This window comes from Panulirus ornatus, chromosome 35 (genome assembly GCF_036320965.1).
Source record: "Panulirus ornatus isolate Po-2019 chromosome 35, ASM3632096v1, whole genome shotgun sequence".
In the NCBI taxonomy this organism is placed as follows: domain Eukaryota; kingdom Metazoa; phylum Arthropoda; class Malacostraca; order Decapoda; family Palinuridae; genus Panulirus; species Panulirus ornatus.
In genome coordinates, this window is record NC_092258.1 from 21761327 (window position 1) to 21785503 (window position 24177).

The 24177-nt window shown below is 42.4% G+C and overlaps 1 protein-coding gene across 1 annotated transcript in view; it reads left to right on the top strand.

Moving 5' to 3' along the window:
- The window catches only part of LOC139760211 (uncharacterized), a 543167-nt gene that overhangs the window by 224134 nt on the left and 294856 nt on the right, over positions 1-24177 (top strand). Inside the window, exon 6 of the mRNA XM_071683146.1 lies at positions 17661-17846. Coding sequence (XP_071539247.1) covers positions 17661-17846 — 186 coding nt within the window. The remainder of the gene's footprint in view (positions 1-17660; positions 17847-24177) is intronic.

A 24177-nucleotide genomic window follows, 5' to 3' on the forward strand; every position in this document is an offset into this window, starting at 1 on the left:
TGAGTGAGGAAAGATTGACCAAGAGGATATATGTGTCGGAGGTGGAGGGAACGAGGAGAGGTGGGAGACCAAATTGGAGGTGGAAAGATGGAGTGAAAAAGATTTTGTGTGATCGGGGCCTGAACATGCAGGAGGATGGAAGGAGGGCAAGGAATAGAGTGAATTGGATCGATGTGGTATACCGGGGTTGACGTGCTGTCAGTGGATTGAATCAGGGCATGTGAAGCGTCTGGGGTAAACCATAGAAAGCTGTGTAGGTATGTATATTTGCGCGTGTGGACGTATGTATATACATGTGTATGGGGGTGGGTTGGGCCATTTCTTTCGTCTGTTTCCTTGCGCTACCTCGCAAACGCGGGAGACAGCGGCAAATTAAAAAAAAAAAAAAAGAAAGATGTTTTTGGAACATCAGTGAAGGGGGCTAATGGGGAGGTGATAATAAGTAGTGGTGATGTAAGAAGGAGATGGAGTGAGTATTTTGAGGGTTTGTTGAATGTGTGTGATGATAGAGTGGCAGATATAGGGTGTTTTGGTCGAGGTGGTGTGCAAAGTGAGAGGGTTAAGAAGAATTATTTGGTAAACAGAGAAGAGTTAGTGAAGGCTTTGCGGAAGATGAAAGCCGGCAAGGCAGCAGGTTTGGATGGTATTGCAGTGGAATGTATTAAAAAAGGGGGTGACTGTATTGTTGACTGGTTGGTAAGGATGTTTAATGTATGTATGACTCATGGTGAGGTGCCTAAGGATTGGCGGAATGCTTGCATAGTGCCATTGTACAAAGGCAAATGGGATAAGAGTGAGTGCTCAAATTTCAGAGATATAAGTTTGTTGAGTATTCCTGGTAAATTATATGGGAGGGTATTGATTGAGAGGGTGAAGGCATGCACAGAGCATCAGACTGGAGAAGAGCAGTGTGGTTTCAGAAGTGGTAGAGGATGTGTGGATCAGGTGTTTGCTTTGAAGAACGTATGTGAGAAATACTTAGAAAAGCAAATGGATTTGTATGTAGCATTTATGGATCTGGAGAAGGCATATGATAGAGTTGATAGAGATCCTCCGTGGAAGGTATTAAGAATATATGATGTGGGAGGCAAGTTGTTAGAAGCAGTGAAAAGTTTTTATCGAGAATGTAAGGCATGTGTACGTGTAGGAAGAGAGGAAAGTGATTGGTTTTTAGTGAATGTTGGTTTGCGGCTGAGGTGCATGATGTCTCCTTGGTTGTTTAATTTGTTTATGGATAGGGTTGTTAGGGAGGTGAATGCAAGAGTTTTTTAGAGTGAGCCAAGTATGCAGTCTGTTGTGGATGAGAGTTTGGGAGGTGAGTCAATTGTTGTTCGCTGATGATACAGCGCTGGTGGCTGATTCGGGTGAGAAATTGCAGAAGCTTGTGACTGAGTTTGGTAAAGTGTGTGAAAGAAGAAAGCTGAGAGTAAATGTGAGTAAGAGCAGGGTTATTAGGTACAGTAGGGTTGAGGGACAAGTCAATTGGGAGTTAAGTTTGAATGGAGAATAACTGGAGGAAGTGAAGTGTTTTAGATATCTGAAAGTAGATTTGGCAGCAGATGGAACCATGGAAGCGGAAGTGAATCATAGGGTGGGGGAGGGGGCAAAAGTTCTGGGAGCGTTGAAGAATGTGTGAAAGTCGAGAACATTATCTTGGAAAGCAAAAATGGGTATGTTTGAAGGAATAGTGGCTCCAACAATGTTATATGATGTCAAGGTGTGGGCTATAGATGGAGTTGTGCAGAGGAGGGTGGATGTGCTGGAAATGAGATGTTTGAGGACAGTATGTTGTGTGAGGTGGTTTGATCAAGTAAGTAATGAAAGGGTAAGAGAGATGTGTGGGAATAAAAAGAGTGTGGCTGAGAGAGCAGAAGAGGGTGTATTGAAATGGTTTGGTCACATTGAGAGAATGAGTGAGGAAAGATTGACAAAGAGGATATATGTGTCAGAGGTGGAACGAGGAGAAGTGGGAGACCAAATTGGAGGTGGAAAGATGGAGTGAAAAAGATTTTGAGTGATCGGGGCCTGAACATACAGGAGGGTGAAAGGCGAGCAAGGAATAGAGTGAATTAGAACGATGTGGTATACCGGGGTCGACGTGCTGTCAATGGATTGAACGAGGCATGTGAAGTGTCTGGGGTTAACCATGGAAAGTTGTGTGGGGCCTGGATGTGGAAAGGGAGCTGTGATTTTGGTGCATTACCCATGACAGCTAGAGAGTGAGTGTGAACAAATGTTGCCTTTGTTCTCTTTTCCTCCACTACCTCGTGCACATTTGGCGGGTTGTTATTTCATATGAGGCGGGGTTGGGATGGGAATGAATAAAAGCAGACAGTATGAATTATGTACATGTGTATATATGTATATGTGTGTGTGTATATTTATATATATATACGTTGAGATGTATAGTTTTGTATATGTGTATGTGTGGACGTTTATGTATATACATGTGTATGAGGGTGGGTTGTGCCATTTTTTCATCTGTTTCCTTGCACTACCTCGCTAACACGGGAGACAGCGACAAAGTATAATTGTGAATCATAGGGTGGGGGAGGGGGCGAAAATTCTGGGAGCCTTGAAGAATGTGTGGAAGTCAAGAACATTATCTTGGAAAGCAAAAATGAGTATGTTTGAAGGAATACTGTTTCCAACAATGTTATATGGTTGCGAGGCGTGGGCTATGGATAGAGTTGTGCAGAGGAGGGTGGATGTGCTGGAAATGAGATGTTTGAGGACACTATGTGGTGTGAGGTGGTTTGATCGAGTAAGTAATAATAGGGTAAGAGAGATGTGTGGTACAAAACGAGTGTGGTTGAGAGAGCAGAAGAGGGTGTTTTGAAATGGTTTGGTCACATGGAGAGAATGAGTGAGGAAAGATTGACCAAGAGGATATATGTGTCAGAGGTGGAGGGAACGAGGAGAAGTGGGAGACCAAATTGGAAAGATGGAGTGAAAAAGATTTTGAGTGATTGGGGCCTGAACATGCAGGAGGGTGAAAGGCGTGCAAGGAATAGAGTGAATTGGAACGATGTGGTATACCGGGGTGGACGTGCTGTCAGTGGATTGAACCAGGGCCTGTGAAGCGTCTGGGGTAAACCATGGAAAGTTCTGTGGGGCCTGGATGTGGAAAGGGAGCTGTTGTTTCGGTGCATTACACATGACAGCTAAAGTCTGATTGTGAATGAATGGGGCCTTTGTTGTCTTTCCTAGTGCTACCTTGCACACATGAGGGTGATGGGGTTGTTATTCCATGTGTGGCAAGGTGGCGATGGGAATGAATAAAGGCAGACAGTATGAATTACGTACATGTGTGTATATGTATATGTCTGTGTGTGTATACTTATGTATACGTTGAGATGTATAGGTATGTATATTTGCGTGTGTGGACGTGTATGTATATACAGGTGTATGTGGGTGGGTTGGGCCATTCTTTCATATGTTTCCTTGCGCTACCTGGCTAACGTGAGAGACAGCAACAAAGCAAAATAAATAGATAAATAAATAAATAAGTAACATACATACACATATATCCCTGAGGATAGGGGAGAAGAAATAATTCCCCTGTATTCCCTGCCTGTCATAGAATGCAACTAAAGGGGGTGTGAGCAGGGGCTGGGAATCCTCTCCTCCTTGTATTTCAATTTCTAAAAGGGAAAACAGGAGTCAAGCAGGGAGTGCTTATCCTCTTCAAAGGCTCAGATTGCGGTGTCTGAATGTATATGGATGTAGCCAAGATAAAAAAAGAAAGGAAAGATAGGTAGTATGTTTGAGGAAAGAAACCTGGATGTTCTGCCTGTGAGTGAAACAAAGCTCGAGGGTAAAGGGGGAGAATGGTTTGGAAACTTCTTTGGAGTGAAGTCAGTGGTTGATGAGAGGACAAGAGCTAAGGGAGGAGTAGCACTACTCCTGAAGCATGAGTTGTGGGAGTGTTTGAATGAGTGCAAGAGAGTAAGTTCTAGATTGATGTGGGTAAAACTGAAAGTGGATGGAGAGATAGGGGTGATTGTGGGTGCTTATGCACGAGAAAAAAGATCATGAGAAGTGAGTGTTTTGAGAGGAGCTGAGTGAGTGGGTTAGCAGCTGTGATGCACGAGACCGGTATTGGTGATGGGTGGTTTAAATGCAAAGGTGAATAATTTGGCAGTGGAGGATTTGATTGGTGTACATGAGGTATTCATTGTTGTAAATGGAAATAGTGAAGAGCTTGTGGATTTGTGTGTGGAAAAAAGATTAGTGATTGGGATAAGCATACACATTTGAGTAGGAAAGATGGTCAAAGGGCATTATTGGATTAAATGTTAATTAATAGGTGTGTAAAAGAGAGACTTTTGGATGTTAATGTGCTGAGATTTGTAGCTGGAGGGATGTCTAATCACTGTTTTGTGGAGGTGAAGGTGAAGATTGGTAGAGATTTTTAAATAGTAAGAGAGATTGTTGGGGAGAAGAGAGTGGTGAGAGTAAGTGAGGCTCGAAAGGACACTTGTGTGAGGAATTACCAAAAGAGGTTGAGAGTTGAATGGCAAAAGTTGAGAGCAAATGACATGAAGGGAGTGGGGGAGGAATGGGATGTATTTAGGGAAGCAGTGATGGCATGTGCAAAAGATGCGTGTGGCATGAGAAAGGTTGGGGGTAGGCACATTAAAAAAGGTAGTGAATAGTAGAATGAGGAAGTAAAGTTGTTAGTGAAAGAAAAAAGTTGCAGGGGTTGAAAAAGAGGGCAAATGAGAGTTGGGTTGAGAGAGTATCATTAAACTTTATAGTGATTGAAAAGATGTTTTGGAAGGAGGTGAATAACGTGCAAAAGGCAAGAACAAACGGGAACATCAGTAAAGGGGGCAAGAGGGGAAGTGATAGCAGGTGATGAAGTGAGAAGGAGATGGAGTGAGTATTTTGAAGGATTGTTGAATGTATTTGATGATAGAGTGGCAAATGTAGGGAGTTTTGGTCAGAATGGTGTACATAATGAGAGGATCAGGGAGAATGATTTAGTAAACAGAGAAGTGGTAATGAAAGCCTTGTGGAAGATGAAATCTGGTAAGGCGGCAGGTATAGATGGTGTTGCAGTTGAATTTATTAAAAAAGTGGGTGACTGTGTTGTTAATTTGATTGGTAAGGATATTCAAAGTATGTATGGATCATGGTGAAGTGCCTGATGATTGGCAGAATGCTTGTATAGTGCCACTGTACAAAGGCAAAGGGGATGGAGGTGAGTGTTCAAACTACAAAGGAGTAAGTTTGTTCAGTATCCTTGGAAAATTGTATGGGAGACTTAAAGCATGTACAGAGCATCAGATTGGGGAGGGCACTGTGGTTTCTGAAGTGGTAGAGGATGTGTGGACAAGATGTTTGCTTTGAAGAATGTGTGTGAGAAATACTTAGAACAGATGGATTTTCATGTGGCATTTATGGATCTGGAGAAGGCATATGATAGGGTTGATAGAGATACTGTGTGGAAGGTTTTAAGAGTATGTAGTGTGGGCTGTTAGAAGCAGTGAAAAGTTATCAAGGATGTAAGGCATGTCTACGAGTAGGGCAAGAGGAAAGTGACTGGTTCCCAGCAAAGGTTGGTCTGCAGCAGAGGTGTGTGATGTCTCTGTGGTTTTTGACTTTGTTTATGGATGGGTTTTAGGGAGATAAATACAAGAGTTTTGGAGAGGGGGCAAGTATACAGTCTGTTATGCATGAGAGAGCCTGGGAAGTGAGTCAGTTGTTATTTGCTGATGATACAGCACTTGTGGTTCTTTTATGTGAGAAATTACAGAAGTTGATGACTGAGTTTAGAAAAGTGTGTGAAAGAAGAAAGTTGAGCGGAATTGTGAATAAGAGCAAGGTTATAAGGTTCAGTAGGGTTGAGGGATGAGTTAATTGGGATATAAGTTTGAATGGAAAAAGGTTGGAAGAACTGAAGTGTTTTAGATATATGGGAATGGACTTAGCAGTGAAAGGAACCATGGAAGCTTAAGTGTCACAGGGTAGGGGAGGGGGCGAAGGTTCTGGGAGCAATGAGTAATGTGTGGAAGGAGAGAACATTATCTCAGAGGAAAAATGGTTGTTTGAATAGTTGTTTCAACAATATTATGTGGTTGCGAGGCATGGGCTAAAGATAGGTTTGTACGGAGTGTGGATGTGTTGGAAATGAAATGTTTAACGATAAATGTGGAGTGAGGTGATTTGACTGAGTAAGTATTGAAAGGGTAAGAGAGATGTGTGGAAATAAAAAGAGTGTGGTTGAAAGAGCAGAAGAGGTCATATTGAAATGGATTGGACGTATGGAGGGAATGAGTGAGGAAAGCATGACAAACAGGATATATATGTCAGAGGTTGAGGGAACAAGAAGCGGGAGATGAAATTGGAGGTAGAAGGATGGAGTGAAAATGATTTTGAGCGATCAGGGCCTGAACATACAGGAGGGTGAGAGGCTTGCAAGGAATAGAGTGAATTGTTGTGATATGGTATACCTTTGTTGATGTGGTGTCGATGGATTAAACGAGGGCATGTGGAAGGTCTGGGGTAAACCATGGAAAGGTCTGTGGGTCCTGGATGTGGATAAGAAGCTGTGGTTTTGGTGCATTGCACATGACAGTAAGTGACTGAGTGTGAATGAATGTGGCCTTTTTTGTCTGTTTTCCTGGTACTACCTAGCTGAAGTGGGGAGCAGTTATGCAGTTTCCTGTATGGCAGGGCCCCACTGGGAATGGATGTAGGCGAGCAAGTATGAATATGCAGATGTGTATATATTTATATGTCTTTGTATGCATATGTATATGTATGCGCATGCATATATGTTGATATGTATATGTATATGTGCATACGTGTGCGTTTATGTATAAATATGTGTATATGAGTGGATTGGCCATTCTTCTTCTGTATATGTATACACTCTTTTTATTACCACACATCTCTTACCCTTTCATTACATATTCGATCAAACCACCTTACACCACATATTGTCCTCAAACATCTCATTTCCAGCACATCCACCCTCCTCCACACAACTCTATCTATAGCCCATGCCTTGCAACCATATAACATTGTTGGAACCACTATTCTTTCATACATACTCATTTTTGCTTTCCAAGATAACGTTCTTGATTTCCACATATTTTTCAATGCTCCCAGAACTTTCACCCCCTCCCCCACCCTATGATTCACTTCTCCTTCCATGATTCCATCTGCTGCCCAATCCACTCTCAGATATCTAAAACACTTCACTTCCTCCAGTTTTTCTCCATTCAAACTCACCTCCCAATTGACTTGTCCCTCAACCCTACTGTACCTAATAACCTTGCTCTTACTCACATTTTACCAAACTCAGTCACCAGCTTCTGCAGTTTCTCACATGAATCAGCCACCAGCGCTGTATCATCAGCGAAGAACAACTGACTCACTTCCTAAGCTATCTCATCCACAACAGACTGCATACTTGCCCCTCTTTCCAAAACTCTTGCATCCACCTCCCTAACAACCCCATCCATAAACAAATTAAACAACCATTGAGACATCACACACCCCTGCCGCAAACCAACATTCACTGAGAACCAATTACTTTCCTCTCTTCCTACTCGTACACATGCCATACATCCTTGATAAAAACTTTTCACTGCTTCTAACAACTTGCCTCCCACACCATATATTCTTAATACCTTCCACAGAGCATTTCTGTCAACTCTATCATATGCCTTCTCCAGATCCATAAATGCTACATACAAATCCATTTGCTTTTCTATGTATTTCTAACATACATGCTTCAAAGCAAACACCTGATCCACACGTCCTCTACCACTTCTGAAACCACACTGCTCTTCCCCAATCTGATGCTCTGTACATGCCTTCACCCTCTCAATCAATACCCTCCCATATGATTTCCCAGGAATACTCAACAAATTTATACCTCTGTACTTTGAGTACTCACTTTTATCCCCTTTGCCTTTGTACAATGGCACTGTGCACGCATTCCACCAAACCTCAGGCATCTCACCATGAGTCATTTTTTTTTTTTTTTTTTTTTTGCTTTGTTGCTGTCTCCCGCGTTTGCGAGATAGCGCAAGGAAACAGACGAAAGAAATGGCCCAACCCACCCCCATACACATGTATATACATACGTCCACACACGCAAATATACATACCTACACAGCTTTCCATGGTTTACCCCAGACGCTTCACATGCCCTGATTCAATCCACTGACAGCACGTCAACCCCGGTATACCACATCGCTCCAATTCACTCTATTCCTTGCCCTCCTTTCACCCTCCTGCATGTTCAGGCCCCGATCACACAAAATCTTTTTCACTCCATCTTTCCACCTCCAATTTGGTCTCCCTCCTCTCCTCGTTCCCTCCACATCTGACACATATATCCTCTTGGTCAATCTTTCCTCACTCATTCTCTCCATGTGCCCAAACCATTTCAAAACACCCTCTTGTGCTCTCTCAACCACGCTCTTTTTATTTCCACACATCTCTCTTACCCTTACGTTACTTACTCGATCAAACCACCTCACACCACACATTGTCCTCAAACATCTCATTTCCAGCACATCCGTCCTCCTGCGCACCACTCTATCCATAGCCCACGCCTCGCAACCATACAACATTGTTAGAACCACCATTCCTTCAAACATACCCATTTTTGCTTTCCGAGATAATGTTCTCGACTTCCACACATTCTTCAAGGCTCCCAGAATTTTCGCCCCCTCCCCCATCCTATGATCCACTTCCGCTTCCATGGTTCCATCCACTGCCAGATCCACTCCCAGATATCTACAACACTTTACTTCCTCCAGTTTTTCTCCATTCAAACTCACCTCCCAATTGACTTGACCCTCAACCCTTGCTCTTATTCACATTTACTCTTAACTTTCTTCTTTCACACACTTTACCAAACTGAGTCACCAGCTTCTGCAGTTTCTCACATGAATCAGCCACCAGCGCTGTATCATCAGCGAACAACAACTGACTCACTTCCCAAGCTCTCTCATCCCCAACAGACTTCATACTTGCCCCTCTTTCCAAAACTCTTGCATTCACCTCCCTAACAACCCCATCCATAAACAAATTAAACAACCATGGAGACATCACACACCCCTGCCGCAAACCTACATTCACTGAGAACCAATCACTTTCCTCACTTCCTACACGTACACATGCCTTACATCCTCAATAAAAACTTTTCACTGCTTCTGACAACTTGCCTCCCACACCATATATTCTTAATACCTTCCACAGAGCATCTCTATCAACTCTATCATATGCCTTCTCCAGATCCATAAATGCTACATACAAATCCATTTGCTTTTCTAAGTATTTCTCACATACATTCTTCAAAGCAAACACCTGATCCACACATCCTCTACCACTTCTGAAACCACACTGCTCTTCCCCAATCTGATGCTCTGTACATGCCTTCACCCTCTCAATCAATACCCTCCCATATAATTTCCCAGGAATACTCAACAAACTTATACCTCTGTAATTTGAGCACTCACTCTTATCCCCTTTGCCTTTGTACAATGGCACTATGCACGCATTCCACCAATCCTCAGGCACCTCACCATGAGTCATACATACATTAAATAACCTTACCAACCAGTCAACAATACAGTCACCCCCTTTTTTAATAAATTCCACTGCAATACCATCCAAACCTGCTGCCTTGCCGGCTTTCATCTTCCGCAAAGCTTTTACTACCTCTTCTCTGTTTACCAAATCATTTTCCCTAACCCTCTCACTTTGCACAGCACCTCGACCAAAACACCCTATATCTGCCACTCTATCATCAAACACATTCAACAAACCTTCAAAATACTCACTCCATCTCCTTCTCACCTCACCACTACTTGTTATCACCTCCCCATTTGTGCCCTTCACTGAAGTTCCCATTTGCTCCCTTGTCTTACGCACTTTATTTACCTCCTTCCAGAACATCTTTTTATTCTCCCTAAAATTTAATGATACTCTCTCACCCCAACTCTCATTTGCCCTTTTTTTCACCTCTTGCACCTTTCTCTTGACCTCCTGTCTCTTTCTTTTATACATCCCCCACTCAATTGCATTTTTTCCCTGCAAAAATCGTCCAAATGCCTCTCTCTTCTCTTTCACTAATACTCTTACTTCTTCATCCCACCACTCACTACCCTTTCTAATCAACCCATCTCCCACTCTTCTCATGCCACAAGCATCTTTTGTGCAATCCATCACTGATTCCCTAAATACATCCCATTCCTCCCCCACTCCCCTTACGTCCTTTGTTCTCACCTTTTTTCCATTCTGTACTCAGTCTCTCCTGGTACTTCCGCTAACAAGTCTCCTTCCCAAGCTCACATTTCAATGTATACATACATATACATACACAGACATATACATATAACACATGTACATATTCATAGTTGCTGCAATCATCCATTCCCGTCGCCACCACGTCACACTTGTAATAGCACACAGACCCTCCCTCCTTGCGAGGTAGCGCTAGGATAGGACAAAACAGGGCACATTCGTTCACACTCAGTCTCTAGCTGTCATGTGTAATTCACTGAAACCACAGCTCCCTTTCCACATCTAGGCCCCACAAAACAATGAATGTCTTACCGCAGACTTCACGCGCCCTGGTTTAATCCATTGGCAGCATGTCGACCCCCATATACCACATCGTTCCAATTCACTCTATTCTGTGCGTGCCTTTCACGCTCCTCTATGTTCAGCCCCCGATTGCTCGAAATCCTTTTCACTCCATCCTTCCACCTCCAATTTGTTCTCCCACTTCTCGTTTTCTCTACCTGTGACACATATATCCTCTTTTTCAATCTTTCCTCACTCATTCTCTCCATGTAACCAAACCATTTCAACACACCCTCTTCTGCTTTCTCAACCACACTCTTTTTATTACCACACATCTCTCTTACCCTTTCATTACTTACTCAATCAAACCACATCACACCACATATTGTCCTCAGACATTTCATATCCAACACATCCACCGTCCTCCACACAACCCTATCCATAGCCCATGCCTTACAATCATATAATATTGTTGGAACCATTATGCCTTCAAACATGCCCATTTTTGCTCTCCGAGATAATGTTCTCGCCTTTTACACATTCTTCAATGCTCCCAGAACCTTTGCCTCCACCCCCACCCTGTGACTCACTTCTGCTTCCATGGTTCCATCCTCTGCTAAATCCACTCCCAGATATCTGAAACACTTCATATCCTCCAGTTTTTCTCCATTGAAGCTTGGCTCCCAATTAACTTGTATCTCAACCCTACTGAACCTAATATTATTATCTCGCTCTTATTCACATCTATTCTCAACTTTCTTCTTTCACACACTTTATCAAACTCAGTCACCAGTTTCTGCAGTTTCTAACATGAATCAGCCACCAACGCTGTATCATCAGCGAACAACAACTGAGTCACTTCCCAAGCCCTCTCATCCACAACAGACTGCATACTTGCCCCTCTCTCCAAAACTCTTGCATTCACCTCCCTAACCACCTCATCCACAAACAAAGTAAACAACCATGGAGACATCACACACCCCTGCCACAAACCCACATTCACTGGGAACCAGTCACTTTCCTCTGTTCCTACTCGTACATATGCCTTACATCCTAGTTAAAAACATTTCACTGCTTCTAGCAACTTACTCCCATACCATATACTCCTAATACCTTCCACAAAGCATCTCTATCAACTCTGTCATATGCCTTCTCCAGATCCAGAAATGCTAATTACAAGTCCATCTGTTTTTCTAAGTATTTCTCATATACATTCTTTAAAGCAAATACCTGATTCACATATCCTCTACCACTTCTGAAACCACACTCCTCTTCCCCAATCTGATGTTCTGTATATACCTTCACCCTCTCAATCAGTACCCTTCCATATAATTTCCCAGGAATAATCAACAAACTTATGCCTCTGTAGTTTGAACACTCACCTTTATCCCCTTTGCATTTGTACAATGGCTATGCATGCATTCCGCCAATCCTCAGCCACTTTACTGTGGTTCATACATATATCGAATATCCTTACCAATCAATCAACAACACATTAACCCCCTTTTTTATTGAATTCCACTGCAGTACCATCCAAACCTGCTGTCTTGCTGGATTTCATCTTCTGGAAAGCTTTCACTATCTCTTCTCTCTTTACCAAACCAGTCTTCCTGACCCTCTCACTTCACACACCACCCCAACCAAAGGACCCTATACCTGCCGCTGTGCATTCAGCAAACCTTAGAAATACTCACTCCATCTCTCTTCATCACTACCTTTTATTACCTACCCACTCTCCCCTTTACCGATGCTCCCATTTGTTTCCTTGTCTTACGTATGTTTTTTTTTCTCCTTCCAAAGCATGTTTTTATTCTCCCTAAAATCTAATGATACCATCTTGCCTCAACTCTCATTTGCCCTCTTTTTCAACCCTTGCATTTTTCTCTTGACCTTCTGCCACTTTCTTTTATACATCTCCCAGGCATATACACTACTTCCCTGAAAGTATTGTCCATATGCCTGTCTTTTTCCATTCACTAACAAGCTTTCTTCTTCATTCTAAAACTCTATCCTATTAATCTGCCCACCTCTCACCTTTCCCATGCCACATGCATCTTTTGCACAAGCTATCACTTCTTCCCTAAATACATCCCATTCCTCACCCACTCCCCTCTCAACATTTGCTTTCACCTTTTGCCATTCCACACTCAGTCTCTCCTGGTACTTTCTGACACAGGTGTCCTTTCCAAGCTCACTTACTCTCACCACTCTCTTCCCAACATTCTCTCTTCTTTCTTGAAAACCTCTGCAAATTCAACAAGATAGTGATCAGACATCCCTCCAGCTGCCCCTCTCAGCACATTAACAACCAAAAGTGTTTTTTTACACTCCTGTCAATTAATATGTAATCCATTAATGCCCTTTGACCATCTCTTGTACTCACATACGTATACATATGTATATCTGTTTTTAAACCAGGTATTCCCATTCACCTGTCTTTTTTCAGCAGACAATTCCAGAAACTTTTCACCATTGCCATTTACAACAATGAACATATGCACTCCAATTATGCCCTCAACTGTCATATTACTCACTTTCACATTTAAATTACCCATCACTATAACCCTCCCTCATGCATCAAAGCTGCTGACACAATCACTCGGGTGCTCCCAAAACACTTGCCTCTCATTATCTTTCTTCTCATGACCGGGTGCATAGGCTCCATTAATCACCCATCTCTCTCCATCACTTTCAGTTTTACCCACACCAATCTAGAATTTCCTTTCTTACACGCTATCATACACTCCCACAACTCATACTTCAGGAGCATTGCTACTCCATCCTTAGCTCTTGTCCTCTCACCAACCCCTAACTTAACTCCCAAGACTTTTCCAAAATGTTCTTCCTCTTTACCCTTGAGCTTCATTCCACTCAGAGCCAGAACATCCAGGTTTCTTTACTCAAACATACTACCCATCTCTCCTTTCTTTTCATTTTTTTACATCCACACACATTCAGACACCTGAATCTGAGCCTTTGAGGATGATGAGGACTCCCTGCTTGACTCCTTCTGTTTACCCTTTTAGAAATTGAAATACAAGGAGGGGAAGGTTTCCAGCCCCCCCTGCTCCTGCCCCCCTTTAGGCGCCTTCTACAACATGTGGGAAATATGTGGGAAGTATTCTTTCTCCCCTATCATTAGGGATTTTTGTTATTGTTATACTTGATTGCCATTTCCCACATTAGCAAGGTAGTGCCAGGAAAGAGATGAAGAAAGACCCATCCATTTATATACACATATACATACATGCGCATTCATGTACATATACGTAAAAAAAATGTTCATACATATTTGCCATTTCCCTTGTTAGCAAGGTAGCGTTAAGAACAGAGGACTGAGCCTAAGAGGGAAAATCCTCACTTGGCCCCTTTCTGTGTTTCTTCTTTTGGAAAAGTAAAAAAATTGGAGGGGAGGATTTCCAGCCCCTCGCTCCCTCCTCTTTTCGTAGCTTTTTACGACACGCAGGAAACACATGGGAAGTATTCTTTCTCCCCTATCCCCAGGGATAACATATCAACATATACATACATATACATACACAGATATATACACACGTACATATTCATACTCGCTTGCCTTCATCCATTCCAAACGCCACCCTGTCCGATGGTAAACAGCATCACCACCCACACTGTTTCAGTGAGGTAGAGCTAGGAAAACAGACACTAAAAAGATCACATATGCTCACACTCAGTCTCCAGCTGTCATGTATAATAAACCGAAATCACAGCTCCCTATCCATATCCAGGCCCCCATACTTTTCTATGGGTTACCTTAGACATTTCACATTCCCTGGTTCAGTCCATTGACAGCATGTCAACCCTGGTATATCACATCATTCCAATTCACTCTATTCCTTGCACAGCTCTCCCCCTTCAGCATGTTCAGGTCCTGATTGCTTAAAATCTTTTTCACTGCATCCTTTCACCTCCAATTTGGTCTCTCGCTTTTTGTTCCCTTCACCTCTGACTCGTATCCTCTTTGTCAACCTTTTCTCATCATTCATTCACTCCATATGTCCACACCATTTCAACACACCCTCTTCTGCTCTCCCAGTCACACTCTTTTTATTACCACACATCTCTCTTATTCTTTCATTACTTAATCAGATCTATGGGTTTCATATTTCTACATCTTCTGTCTATTTTTAAGCCCAATTCATTTATTTTTGCTTCTTTCATCACTGTCTTCTTTTCCATATCCTTCTATTCATCCATAGTTTTTTTTCCTTTGGTATTTTCTATTTTGTATATGTTTTTATTTTTCCATGATAACTGCTTAATGGTTATCACAGAATATTTTTGTTTGTGACTGGATTATTGTCTTTGAAAATCTGTTCTGTGTATAGAGTCCTCTCAATTATCTTATCCTCGTCTGATTTGACATGATGAGATTGTATATCACACCCATTGTTGTTATCTGATGCTGTATCACATTCTTATTCATTCACTACCATTTTATACACTATAGTACTCTCTGTGGTATTGGGTTGTGAGTTTAAAGGAAGAAAGCTTGAAGTCAGTGAAGTGTTGAAGAAGCAGGAGTGGACTTGGCAGTGTATGAAACCACAGGAGCTGAAGTGAGTCATATGATGGGTGAGGATGCAAAGGGCCTGGGAGCATTGACAAATGCATGGGAAGAGAGTTCATTATCTAGGACAGTAAAGATGGGCATTTTGAAGATATGATAGCCAGACAGTCTTAAATGGAAGCAAGGTGATGACTCTAGATAAGAATATGGAGGAGGTCGAATGTGTTGGAAATAGAATCTTTGATGACAATATATGGTGGTTTGAGGATGGAAGGAAAATGATACAAGTGTAGGAGCCTATAGCAAGAAGGGAGGTGAAAAGGGGGATGATAAAGTTAAAGGTAGGAAGGGCACCTAGAGAGGATTGAATTATAGCTGAAATGTTGAAGTATGGAGAAGATATATTAAAATATGGAGATGTCATATTGTGGATGCATTTGATATGTAATTTAGTGTGGTAATGGAAGGTTGTGCTTGAGACTGGATGAAAGTTATTATTGTTCCTTTATTCAAAGGAAAAGGTGCTAAGGATGTATGTAGCAATTTAAGCCTCTTGCTTGTACCTAGAAAAGTGTATGGAAGAATGTTGATTGATTGAGCAGTGGAAGTGATTTAATGCGGAATAAGTAAGGAAGAAGGATATTTTAGGCAAGATAAGGGATGTGTGGATCAGATATTTATAGTGAAAAGTACTATGGAAAATTGTCTTGTGAAAGTTAGGAAGCTGTATGTATCCTTTATGGATTTGGATCAAGCATACGACAGAGTCAAATGGAATACTTTATGGGATGTGTTTCTGGGGTAGAGGGACAACTGTTGGATGATGTGAAGGCCTTTAGAATAGCAAATGCATGTGTGAGGGTGGATAGGGAGTTGAGTAAAAGTTTCAGTATACATGTGGGTGAGACAGAACTGTGTGATGTCACTGTGGCTTTTTAACATATATATGGATGCAGTGATAAGAGAGATGAAAGCAAGACTAGGGAAAGTGGGTACAGAGTTGGAGTTTGATGGTAATGTATGGCGACTAGTGACAAGCATGTTTGCATATGATACTGTGTTATTTACTGAGAGTGAAGAGGAATCACAGAAGGTTGGAGATGTGTTTTATGATGTGTATAAGCATTAGCAATTAAAGGGAAGTGTGAGTATAGGTTGAGTAATGGTGTTTGAAAGGAAACAACATGAAAGTATAGATTTTGCAAAACCCTACAGAGTGAAAAAAGTGTGTATGAAACTGTTTTATAGATATGTGGGAAGAAAGATTGGAAGAGATAATAGAATTTAAGTATTTAGGAGCTATCTGAGGTAAGTTTGATGATATGGAAGTTAAGATAAGGGAGAGAGCAGTACAGGGTAGAAGAGTCATTGGGTCCCTTGATAGAATAATGAAGGTAAGGGTGTAAGTATGGAAGTGAAGAAAGGATTAAGGGACAGCATAGTCCTCCCAACCCTGACCTATGCAGCCTAAAAATGAACATGGATTGAATCACAGAGGACAAGAATCCAGTCTGTGGGATTTAGCTATTTGAGAAGAGCATGTGGTATGACTAGATGGAATACAAAAGAAATTAGAGATGTGGTTGTGGCAGGGAATACAAAAGGAATGAATAGTGGAATGGTAGAGTGGGTGAAGCGTTATACTGTGAGGTGGTTTGGGCTTGTGGAAAAAATGCAAGATGGGGAGTTTATGTAGGAGAGGGTTTGGTAGTACAATTGATGGAGTTGGTGTGAGAGGAAGACCAAGTGCAACTTAGGGAAATTGAGTGGAAGAGTACAGGAGGGTGACGAATGGTGGGAGAATGCTTGGAATGATGCATGCAAGGGAGGCATGTAAGGACAAAGATAAGTGTAGACTTTTGCTGTGGCCACCCATTTGATGGAAGTTCTTGGAGGGATTGGGCATTAGAGATATAGATAGCTAGATATATGGTGTGAAGAATGAAAATGTATAGATATATGATGTAAGGAATTAAAGGGTAAGAGAAGGGTATGGTAATAAGAATAGTATGTTTGAGAGAATGGAAAAGGGTGTATTGAAATGGTTTAGATATATTGAGAGAATGTTTAAGAAGTGGACAAAAAGGGTGCATATGTCAGAAGTGGATAGTACATGAATTGGGGGGAGACTGAATTGAAGATGGGAGACTGGAGTGAAAATGTGCAGGAGTATGTAAAGTATATACAGATAGATTGAATTGGAGCAATGTGGTATACAGGTTTTGCCATGCATTGGAAGTTTTAGGGGGAAACCAAGGAAGAACCTGTGGAACCTGTTTGTGTAAAGGGGGCGGTGATTTCAGTGCATTACACATGACAGCAAGAGAGTAGATGTGAGCAAATGAGGCCTTATCTTTCTTTGTTCCTGATGCTTCCTTACTAACATGGGAAACTGCAAACAGGAATAAAAACGAAGGAGTATACAAGTATTTCATGAAATAAGTTGTTTTGCTAAATATAGAAATGAAATTGAACACCCTTTTTTTTAAGTACTTTATCCAAGTTTTTGCAGATCCTGACATAAACAAGGTCCATGGATCGTCTTTTTTTGAGTACTTTATCCAATCTTTTGCAGATCCCGACATAAACAAGGTCCATGGATCATCACTCTTCAACCACGTGTATATGGCAGCTTTTTGGAACACTGCCCATCAACACATTTGCGCCGCAATACCTATCGGGCCTATAAAATGAGAGCATCAAAACACTTGAGTGAAGACATTAGTAACAGTAGTAACATCGAAGAAATTAGAACTCTCAGGTAGGATATCGGTGTCTATTTTGCTTCTCTGTTTGTTTGACCTGTGTTTTTGTTAGTTTCTCTCTCCTCTCCTCTCCTCCCTCGCTCCTCCCTCTCTCCTCTCTCTCTTCTCTCTCTCTTCTCTCTCTCTTTTGCTCTGTATATATATATGTATATATATATATATATTTTTTTTTTTTCTTTTTTTTTGCCGCTGTCTCCCGCGTTTGCGAGGTAGCGCAAGGAAACAGACGAAAGAAATGGCCCAACCCACCCCCATACACATGTATATACATACGTCCACACACAAATATACATACCTACACAGCTTTCCATGGTTTACCCCAGACGCTTCACATGCCCTGATTCAATCCACTGACAGCACGTCAACCCCGGTATACCACATCGATCCAATTCACTCTATTCCTTGCCCTCCTTTCACCCTCCTGCATGTTCAGGCCCCGATCACTCCATCTTTCCACCTCCAATTTGGTCTCCCTCTTCTCCTCGTTCCCTCCACCTCCGACACATATATCCTCTTGGTCAATCTTTCCTCACTCATTCTCTCCATGTGCCCAAACCATTTCAAAACACCCTCTTCTGCTCTCTCAACCATACTCTTTTTATTTCCACACATCTCTCTTACCCTTACGTTACTTACTCAATCAAACCACCTCACACCACACATTGTCCTCAAACATCTCATTTCCAGCACATCCATCCTCCTGCGCACCACTCTATCCATAGCCCACGCCTCGCAACCATACAACATTGTTGGAACCACTGTTCCTTCAAACATACCCATTTTTGCTTTCCGAGATAATGTTCTCGACTTCCACACATTCTTCAAGGCTCCCAGAATTTTCGCCCCCTACCCCAACCTATGATCCACTTCCGCTTCCATGGTTCCATCCGCTGCCAGATCCACTCCCAGATATCTAAAACACTTTACTTCCTCCAGTTTTTCTCCATTCAAACTCACCTCCCAATTGACTTGACCCTCAACCCTACTGTACCTAATAACCTTGCTCTTATTCACATTTACTCTTAACTTTCTTCTTTCACACACTTTACCAAACTCAGTCACCAGCTTCTGCAATTTCTCACATGAATCAGCCACCAGCGCTGTATCATCAGCGAACAACAACTGACTCACTTCCCAAGCTCTCTCATCCCCAACAGACTTCATCCTTGCCCCTCTTTCCAAAACTCTTGCATTCACCTCCCTAACAACCCCATCCATAAACAAATTAAACAAGCATGGAGACATCACACACCCCTGCCGCAAACCTACATTCACTGAGAACCAATCACTTTCCTCTCTTCCTACACGTACACATGCCTTACATCCTCGATAAAAACTTTTCACTGCTTCTAACAACTTGCCTCCCACACCATATATTCTTAATACCTTCCACAGAGCATCTCTATCAACTCTATCATATGCCTTCTCCAGATCCATAAAAGCTACATACAAATCCATTTGCTTTTCTAAGTATTTCTCACATCCATTCTTCAAAGCAAACACCTGATCCACACATCCTCTACCACTTCTGAAACCACACTGCTCTTCCCCAATCTGATGCTCTGTACATGCCTTCACCCTCTCAATCAATACCCTCCCTTATAATTTACCAGGAATACTCAACAAACTTATACCTCTGTAATTTGAGCACTCACTCTTATATATATATATATATATATATATATATATATATATATATATATATATTTTTTTTTTTTTTTATACTTTGTCGCTGTCTCCCGCGTTTGCGAGGTAGCGCAAGGAAACAGACGAAAGAAATGGCCCAACCCCCCCCCATACACATGTACATACACACGTCCACACACGCAAATATACATACCTACACAGCTTTCCATGGTTTACCCCGGACGCTTCACATGCCTTGATTCAATCCACTGACAGCACGTCAACCCCTGTATACCACATCGCTCCAATTCACTCTATTTCTTGCCCTCGTTTCACCCTCCTGCATGTTCAGGCCCCGATCACACAAAATCCTTTTCACTCCATCTTTCCACCTCCAATTTGGTCTCCCTCTTCTCCTCGTTCCCTCCACCTCCGACACATATATCCTCTTGGTCAATCTTTCCTCACTCATTCTCTCCATGTGCCCAAACCATTTCAAAACACCCTCTTCTGCTCTCTCAACCACGCTCTTTTTATTTCCACACATCTCTCTTACCCTTACGTTACTTACTCGATCAAACCACCTCACACCACACATTGTCCTCAAACATCTCATTTCCAGCACATCCATCCTCCTGCGCACAACTCTATCCATAGCCCACGCCTCGCAACCATACAACATTGTTGGAACCACTATTCCTTCAAACATACCCATTTTTGCTTTCCGGGATAATGTTCTCGACTTCCACACATTTTTCAAGGCTCCCAAAATTTTCGCCCCCTCCCCCACCCTATGATCCACTTCCACTTCCATGGTTCCATCCGCTGACAGATCCACTCCCAGATATCTAAAACACTTTACTTCCTCCAGTTTTTCTCCATTCAAACTCACCTCCCAATTGACTTGACCCTCAACCCTACTGTACCTAATAACCTTGCTCTTATTCACATTTACTCTTAACTTTCTTCTTTCACACACTTTACCAAACTCAGTCACCAGCTTCTGCAGTTTCTCACATGAATCAGCCACCAGCGCTGTATCATCAGCGAACAACAACTGACTCACTTCCCAAGCTCTCTCATCCCCAACAGACTTCATCCTTGCCCCTCTTTCCAAAACTCTTGCATTCACCTCCCTAACAACCCCATCCATAAACAAATTAAACAAGCATGGAGACATCACACACCCCTGCCGCAAACCTACATTCACTGAGAACCAATCACTTTCCTCTCTTCCTACACGTACTCATGCCTTACATCCTCGATAAAAACTTTTCACTGCTTCTAACAACTTGCCTCCCACACCATATATTCTTAATACCTTCCACAGAGCATCTCTATCAACTCTATCATATGCCTTCTCCAGATCCATAAAAGCTACATACAAATCCATTTGCTTTTCTAAGTATTTCTCACATCCATTCTTCAAAGCAAACACCTGATCCACACATCCTCTACCACTTCTGAAACCACACTGCTCTTCCCCAATCTGATGCTCTGTACATGCCTTCACCCTCTCAATCAATACCCTCCCATACAATTTGCCAGGAATACTCAACAAACTTATACCTCTGTAATTTGAGCACTCACTCTTATATATATATATATATATATATATATATATATATATATATATATATTTTTTTTTTTTTTTTTTTATACTTTGTCGCTGTCTCCCGTGTTTGCAAGGTAGCGCAAGGAAACAGACGAAAGAAATGGCCCAACCCCCCCCCATACACATGTACATACACACGTCCACACACGCAAATATACATACCTACACAGCTTTCCATGGTTTACCCCGGACGCTTCACATGCCTTGATTCAATCCACTGACAGCACGTCAACCCCTGTATACCACATCGCTCCAATTCACTCTATTTCTTGCCCTCGTTTCACCCTCCTGCATGTTCAGGCCCCGATCACACAAAATCCTTTTCACTCCATCTTTCCACCTCCAATTTGGTCTCCCTCTTCTCCTCGTTCCCTCCACCTCCGACACATATATCCTCTTGGTCAATCTTTCCTCACTCATTCTCTCCATGTGCCCAAACCATTTCAAAACACCCTCTTCTGCTCTCTCAACCACGCTCTTTTTATTTCCACACATCTCTCTTACCCTTACGTTACTTACTCGATCAAACCACCTCACACATTGTCCTCAAACATCTCATTTCCAGCACATCCATCCTCCTGCGCACAACTCTATCCATAGCCCACGCCTCGCAACCATACAACATTGTTGGAACCACTATTCCTTCAAACATACCCATTTTTGCTTTCCGAGATAATGTTCTCGACTTCCACACATTTTTCAAGGCTCCCAAAATTTTCGCCCCCTCCCCCACCCTATGATCCACTTCCGCTTCCATGGTTCCATCCGCTGACAGATCCACTCCCAGATATCTAAAACACTTCACTTCCTCCAGTTTTTCTCCATTCAAACTCACCTCCCAATTGACTTGACCCTCAACCCTACTGTACCTAATAACCTTGCTCTTATTCACATTTACTCTTAACTTTCTTCTTCCACACACTTTACCAAACTCCGTCACCAGCTTCTGCAGTTTCTCACATGAATCCGCCACCAGCGCTGTATCATCAGCGAACAACAACTGACTCACTTCCCAAGCTCTCTCATCCCCAACAGACTTCATACTTGCCCCTCTTTCCAAAACTCTTGCATTTACCTCCCTAACAACCCCATCCATAAACAAATTAAACAACCATGGAGACATCACACACCCCTGCCGCAAACCTACATTCACTGAGAACCAATCACTTTTCTCTCTTCCTACACGTACACATGCCTTACATCCTCGATAAAAACTTTTCACTGCTTCTAACAACTTGCCTCCCACACCATATATTCTTAATACCTTCCACAGAGCATCTCTATCAACTCTATCATATGCCTTCTCCAGATCCATAAATGCTACATACAAATCCATTTGCTTTTCTAAGTATTTCTCACATACATTCTTCAAAGCAAACACCTGATCCACACATCCTCTACCACTTCTGAAACCACACTGCTCTTCCCCAATCTGATGCTCTGTACATGCCTTCACCCTCTCAATCAATACCCTCCCATATAATTTACCAGGAATACTCAACAAACTTATACCTCTGTAATTTGAGCACTCACTCTTATCCCCTTTGCCTTTGTACAATGGCACTATGCACGCATTCCGCCAATCCTCAGGCACCTCACCATGAGTCATACATACATTAAATAACCTTACCAACCAGTCAACAATACAGTCACCCCCTTTTTTAATAAATTCCACTGCAATACCATCCAAACCTGCTGCCTTGCCGGCTTTCATCTTCCGCAAAGCTTTCACTACCTCTTCTCTGTTTACCAAATCACCTTCCCTAACCCTCTCACTTTGCACACCACCTCGACCCAAACACCCTATATCTGCCACTCTGTCATCAGACACATTCAACAAACCCCCAAAATACTCATTCCATCTCCTTCTCACATCACCACTACTTGCTATCACCTCCCCATCTACGCCCTTCACTGAAGTTCCCATTTGCTCCCTTGTCTTACGCACCCTATTTACCTCCTTCCAGAACATCTTTTTATTCTCCCTAAAATTTAGTGATAGTCTCTCACCCCAACTCTCATTTGCCCTCCCTTTCACCTCTTGCACCCTTCTCTTGACCTCCTGTCTCTTTCTTTTATATATATATATATATATATATATATTTTTTTTTTTTTTATATACTTTGTCGCTGTCTCCCGCGTTTGCGAGGTAGCGCAAGGAAACAGACGAAAGAAATGGCCCAACCCCCCCCCATACACATGTATATACATACGTCCACACACGCAAATATACATACCTACACAGCTTTCCATGGTTTACCCCAGACGCTTCACATGCCCTGATTCAATCCACTGACAGCACGTCAGCCCCGGTATACCACATCGCTCCAATTCACTCTATTCCTTGCCCTCCTTTCACCCTCCTGCATGTTCAGACCCCGATCACACAAAATCTTTTTCACTCCATCTTTCCACCTCCAATTTGGTCTCCCTCTTCTCCTCGTTCCCTCCACCTCCGACACATATATCCTCTTGGTCAATCTTTCCTCACTTATTCTCTCCATGTGACCAAACCATTTCTAAACACCCTCTTCTGCTCTCTCAACCACGCTCTTTTTATTTCCACACATCTCTCTTACCCTTACGTTACTCACTCGATCAAACCACCTCACACCACATATTGTCCTCAAACATCTCATTTCCAGCACATCCATCCTCCTGCGCACAACTCTATCCATAGCCCACGCCTCGCAACCATACAACATTTTTGGAACCACTATTCCTTCAAACATACCCACCTTTGCTTTCCGAGATAATGTTCTCGACTTCCACACATTCTTCAAGGCCCCCAGAATTTTCGCCCCCTCCCCCACCCTATGATCCACTTCCGCTTCCATGGTTCCATCCGCTGCCAGATCCACTCCCAGATATCTAAAACACTTCACTTCCTCCAGTTTTTCTCCATTTAAACTCACCTCCCAATTGACTTGACCCTCAACCCTACTGTACCTAATAACCTTGCTCTTATTCACATTTACTCTTAACTTTCTTCTTCCACACACTTTACCAAACTCAGTCACCAGCTTCTGCAGTTTCACACATAAATCAGCCACCAGCGCTGTGTCATCAGCGAACAACAACTGACT